Here is a 5954-nt window from a genome sequence, read left to right as displayed (position 1 = left end):
TATGTATGTATGTATGTATGTATAAATTTTTAAATATATTTTTTCTCCCCCACTTTGAACGTTTGAAACGTTATAAGTATGTTTTTTCTCCTTGCAGTCACTTCATTTCTTAGCTGGTGTGCAGCACAGTTGAATTACCCCTCATGGTAATACGACCTGGTGCGCCCCCTGCAGGAATAAGGAGGTGTTACACCTCCCGGTTAATTCTGCAGCAACTGCACCAATGATTTAGGTTGTTTTGTCATTAAGTTTCCCTAACTTAAATAAAATGCACTGAACACAAACGGATTGAAGATGTTTTTGTTGTGTTATAAAAGCATTCATTTATGAAGCACTTATTATAATAAAGTTATAAACAGCTTAATGCAAACCTATAGACAGGCTCCTATCTGCAGTGAGACCAAACGACATGACGTAATGACAACAGTCTAGGGTGTCATGCAGTGATGTTGCTATTATGCCAATCCACTTTAAAACAAGGATTGTGGATTATTAAACAAATCCCAGTCATCGGATAGTTAACCATTAATCTACTTATTACAGCCTTTGCATTAGAGTAAAGCCTATTAGTAAGACAGAGACAAATGCCACAGCAGAGGAAACAAAGACAGAATAAAAGTGTGCAAACTCACATGAGGCTGGGGGATTGTGATCTTGTCCGGATGCTCGTTGTCTTTCTCGGGCTTCTGCGCCGACACCGGCTGGAAGGTGATCTTCACCATGTTTGCTAGCTCAGTGTATGAGTTGTCTTGGTCTCCTGTCTGCTCGGAGCGATGCTTTCCTCCTCCCCGGCCGGTGGAGATTATATAGCAGCGTAGCGCGTCGCCCCCGGGGATGGGTGACCTCAGAACGGCGTCTTCTCTGACGAACGAGCGCTGCGTGGGCCGGAGGGAAAAGCCTCCTCGGCGCTGTCAGAATAAAACCCTGCGTCAGGCGGAACACTTATAAATCGCAGAAAATCCAACTGTTTTAGGCCATTTGTGCTAAAAATGATTTTAAATGAATAACCAACGCCTTTCCATTTGAAGACAACAAATTTAAGTCCATATTTGTGGCTATTGCGATAAGCCGCGCTCTTATTTTGAAGTCGAGCTCCGAATATGGTAGAGATTTCCGCATTTTATTTAAAGATGAATGTCCTTCTCATAACCAAGTCCCGAACACTATCATCCGGAAATGTTGTGATGCTTCAAATTGGCTCAGACAGCATCTATACTGCAATAAAMTTATCAGCTCCTGGAGGGTGATTATAATGTTTGGGCTGATCTGTATGTAAACAGTTTAAACTGTACTATCCTATGAACTATAATAATAGTATAATATTAATTGAGATTGTACTATCCTACTATGAACTATTATTATAATAATAATATAATATTAATGTGAAGAATTAACGAATATTTGTGGTAGCAATATGATGTTTTAAAACAATAGATGAAAAAAATATCTATTAAGAATGTCAACTTTTAGTTTAGGTTAGAATAGTGTTTTCCACAAATAGAATCCACCTATTTAACATGAGTACAAACTAATAAAAGCCTACATAAAAATAACATAAAGTTCTGGTCACTGTTTGTGAAAAGTATTCATATGATTTACTATCATTGTAGTTTTTAGTGTGTTGAATTTGGATCACAATGCAGATAAAAAGCAAATAATTGCTAGAACAGGGTGATGTGTAAATTGCAAGCCCTGTTTTATGGTTTTCGGATTGTTTACTTTGTATGCTGCATGGGATTTATATGTTTTAGATATTAAATTGTTATATTACACCATTACAAACATGTCTTTCTACACATTTGCCTAGGAGGCAATAACTTAATGGAGAACAATTTTTAAAACCCCTGTGGAAACTGAATAATTGCGAATCAGGGTTGCTACTCAAGCAGAAAGTGAAGTCTCTATGGGACCTGTTAGTGACAAAAGGCACGAAACAATGTGAAAATTTGGTTTGAATAAGTTCAATTTGGTATTTTTATTATATAAGACTGGTGATGCTCTCAGCGACGAATGCATAAAACCATCCATCTCCTTCCCAGAGCTGGTATCTATCAGAATTCACGAGGCGAGGTGCCCTTGGCAGGTTGTAAGCCTCGCAAGTCCCACTCTCACCGAGGGACAGAGGTACCAATTAACCTAGCATGCAGTGCTGGCTCTAGCCATTTTGGTGCCCTAGGCGACTTGAAGCGCAACCAGGTAAACGTCCGAAGAGGTTGACATGTACGGGACAACACTTGTTATTGAGTTTGTCAACACGAACCGCTACCTGAGAGGCGCTACTAGCCCCTCCCCCGTCAGAGTGTCGGAGCAGGACGAGTCAGTGCAACGTCAATCAAATGAGAGAGAGGGTGGGGGCGATTGCTGCATTGGGGGGGAAAAAATGTTTTACGGATAGAGTAGTTTATTTTTCCTGTAATACTTCACTATAGTTTTTTAAGACAAAGCTACCTGAAAGGGGCGCTGAGCAGATTTACAACCAGGGATTACAAATAATTACTTTTTTCTTCTGCAGTTCGGCGCCCCCTCTAGCAGATGGCGCTCTAGGCGACCGCCTAGTTTGCCTATGCCAAGAGCCGGCTGTGCTAACATGCATGTTTTTAGTTTGTGAGAGAAAACCCACTTGTACTTTAGGAGAACAYTCACCCAGAAAGGCCACACTGGGAAGCGATCCTGCAACTTTCTGAGAGGCAACTGCGATTACCACTGCTGTCTGTGCAATAATTTTTACTGTTACTGTTCATTGTCATTACTCATCTGAACAATCATTTGCACTACCGCTCATTTATATTATTACTTGAACAATCCGTTGCTCTGTTATGACTCAATTTACACTTTTAAAATAATTCTGCTGTAATTGCATATCTGTGGTTGTCTGCACTGTGATAGTTAATAGTCTGTTGATTATGTTTTTGCACTGAAAATAAGCATTCTGATGTCAGATTCTGATAGTTTACTGTCTCTAAAACAAAACAAATCTTTTTTTAATTCTTGCACAATTCTTTATAATGTCGTATCATTGCTAACCAGTGTTAATTTTGTTTTTTTATACTGTCTATAGTTTGTAAATTTACTAGCATGTGTGAACCTCTGTGACACCTGAATTAGGTGGGACAATAAAGGCTATTTCTACCACCGTGACATCTTAAAAACAACAGTTTGTTCATTTGCATTCACAAGGTTGTGTTTTGTAAAGATTGTCATAAGTTGTATTTCAGATTTGGAGAGCCAAGTATTTTTTGAGGTGGTACGCATTATCAAGTTTTCAGAATCACTGGGGTAATTCACATTAGCTTTTATTTTTAAATTGGGGAGATGTGAGCTGATGGTTCCCAATTAAGGTTAAAATTATAGCCAATCAACTAATGATCTAATGTGAGAACTGGCTGATATTTAGCCCTATAGTGGTGAGGTGGGTGCTTCAATGTTAATTGAAAAAAATGTTTCACAGAATAAGATGCTTTACTTCAGCTAGATCAGATTTTGCATGTCCTAAATCCATGGTGGTTCAAAGGGACAACGACAGGACGCCCCCCTTCAGTTCCTCACAGCCAGGTCTCATTCTCATGTAAATGAGGGGACATATAAACACCCAGCACATGTTGCCCCTCTGACCATCTGTCTTCGCCTCTAACGGCTCTCCGGACCCCCCAGCCTCCAGCACACGCGTCATGGCTCCAACTCGCAGCAGCGCAGGCAGGACGGGAAGAGGCGACACGGGAGTTAAACCCGACAGAAAGGTAACTTGATCTCAGCACAAAGTCTCTGCTGCAGGTCTGCGTTTGAAACGGGACACGTTTTGTTTTTACAGATGAGAAAYCCTCTGGTCGAAAAGAAAAGGAGGAGTCGCATCAACGAGAGTCTGCAGGAGCTCAGACTTCTCATCGCTGATTCGGATGTAGGATAATTAGCTTTTTTTTTCATCGCATGTGTTTCAGTTAAGCTATTGGCTTCATGTTTTATTTATTTATTTTTATTATTTTATTTTTTTACAGTCGAAGATGGAGAACGCCGAAGTTCTAGAGGTGACGGTGAAACAAGTCGAAAACATCCTACAAAACCGCGCTCAAGGTAAACCTTCGCGTAGGAAAAATAGTTCGTTTAAGAGTCCACTGGCGGATTAATATCAACTGTTTAATTAATGCCAGCGCAGGTGCGCTTCGACCACGGCTCAGCCAATCAGAACACAGAATTAGCCGAGCGTTGTTTTTTAAAAAAAATGACGCCCATCTCTATGTTTGACCCCCAACCCAGAGGTGGACGCCCTGAACAGGGAAGCTAGCGAGCGGTTTGCCGCCGGCTACATCCAGTGCATGCACGACGTGCACACATTTGTGTCCAGCTGTCCGGGAATGGACCCCGCGGTGGCGGCGGAGCTGCTGAACCAGCTCCTGGAGAGCATGCCCCTCAACGACGAGCTCCGGGAGATGCTGCCGGAGACGGGGGCTAACAACCACAACATGCCGGCCTGTAGCGACGGCGCCGGGCTCCTGGACACGACCCTGGTGTCGCCGGCTCCGTCCTCCACCGACGACCCCAGCTCAGACCTGGATGAAACAGACTCAGAACCGAGCCATGCTTCCTCCTCCTCCTCCTCCTCCTCCTCCTCCTCCTCCTCAGAGGAGGCAGACAGTCCGGACGGCATGGCTAGTTTAACTTTATTCAAGTGTATGTGGAGACCCTGGTAAACCACTTAACTACAATAGTTTCAACAAAGTGCTTGGTAACAAAACACTGACAACTATAGTTTCTTTGTATAAGTTTTTATACTACAATTAAAACAGTTGATGAGTAAAATATTTGTTGTTAGATTGGACCTACCTTCAGTGAGGATGGTAAATAAATAAATGTGTAAATATGTACTTATTGTCTGGTCTGTATACAGTACTTTTCTGTACAGATTTTTYGTTGCTCCTAAATTATTTCCTGTAGCAATACTTACATCCTGGTACGCATCATATTTACCCGGAAGTAAGGCCTTCTTGGTACCTGGTACCTTGAAAGTACCACATGCACTGGGCTTTATTATGGACATATTCCTATCTTAATTTGTTGAAAGTCTCTTTATAGATGTTATAAAGCTACCTCGTTTGATTTGTTTGTATCAGCTTTTCAATAAATGTGTATATTTTCTAAATAGCATGTTTTGAGTTCTATTCATGGTGCAAACACTTTAAAAAAGAAAAAAATTTACATACAAGGATCCCACTTCTCACCCACACGTGTCACAAAGATAGTTGTGCTCTGCAGTAGTGCTTTGCTCGGTGTGTTTCTCTCTGTTAGCACGTCGTAGGCATTTGTGAAGTGTGAGATGATGAGTAATCACTCCTTTTACAGGCCTGGTTCAGAACTTGTGAATTGGATTTTCAACGCTTTTTAAGGCTTTAAAATAGTTTGGGTGTATCGTTTGCTCAGTTTTGGATTGAGCTTCCCTTTGACGTAAAATGACAGTGTGTTGTTGCAAAGGGACGTGCACGGTATGGTGTGAACGTTTAAAGTGTGTCTGCATATTCAGACACCATGCCTCTGATGATGGCAACAGTCCCTTCCTCCCAGGGTTTGAGCATTCAGAACTTCAAAGTGTTGATTCTTTCAGTCCTAAGACCACCATCACCTTTGACCAATAAGGAAATGACAAAAACTTACAACAGAGTGAGAATTTGGAACCAAACTATTTATTTACACACAAAGTGCTGCAAAAGTGTAAGAGATTTTGATACTTGCACTTAAAGGGACTCATTGCAAACTATAACCCAAATGATGCAAGTTAAAAAATATTCACTCTAGTAGTTTTTTTTTAATGGAATTCTGAAATGCAGGTACACATTTAATGTAAACATAGCACTTTTATGTGCTATCTTAACAAATCTGAGCATAAATAAGCACAATTTCATCAAAGTGATCAAATTTCTCTGTCGGAAGTTTTCATTTATTTATTATTATTATTGTCGTTTAGT

At 40.8% G+C, this 5954-nt stretch overlaps 1 protein-coding gene across 1 annotated transcript; it reads left to right on the top strand.

Moving 5' to 3' along the window:
* Positions 1 to 3531: 3531 nt before the first annotated feature.
* LOC106511007 (transcription cofactor HES-6) lies at positions 3532 to 5134 on the top strand. The gene is made up of 4 exons (XM_013999745.1): positions 3532 to 3737; positions 3809 to 3895; positions 3993 to 4068; positions 4252 to 5134. The coding sequence occupies exons 1-4, from the start codon at positions 3669 to 3671 to the stop codon at positions 4683 to 4685; spliced, it is 666 nt and encodes a 221-aa protein (XP_013855199.1). The 5' UTR covers positions 3532 to 3668; the 3' UTR covers positions 4686 to 5134.
* Positions 5135 to 5954: the final 820 nt, after the last annotated feature.

This window comes from Austrofundulus limnaeus, unplaced genomic scaffold, assembly GCF_001266775.1.
Source record: "Austrofundulus limnaeus strain Quisiro unplaced genomic scaffold, Austrofundulus_limnaeus-1.0 Scaffold2445, whole genome shotgun sequence".
NCBI classification, from domain to species: domain Eukaryota; kingdom Metazoa; phylum Chordata; class Actinopteri; order Cyprinodontiformes; family Rivulidae; genus Austrofundulus; species Austrofundulus limnaeus.
Note: the sequence above shows the minus strand (reverse complement) of the source record. Positions and strands in the feature narration are given on the sequence as shown.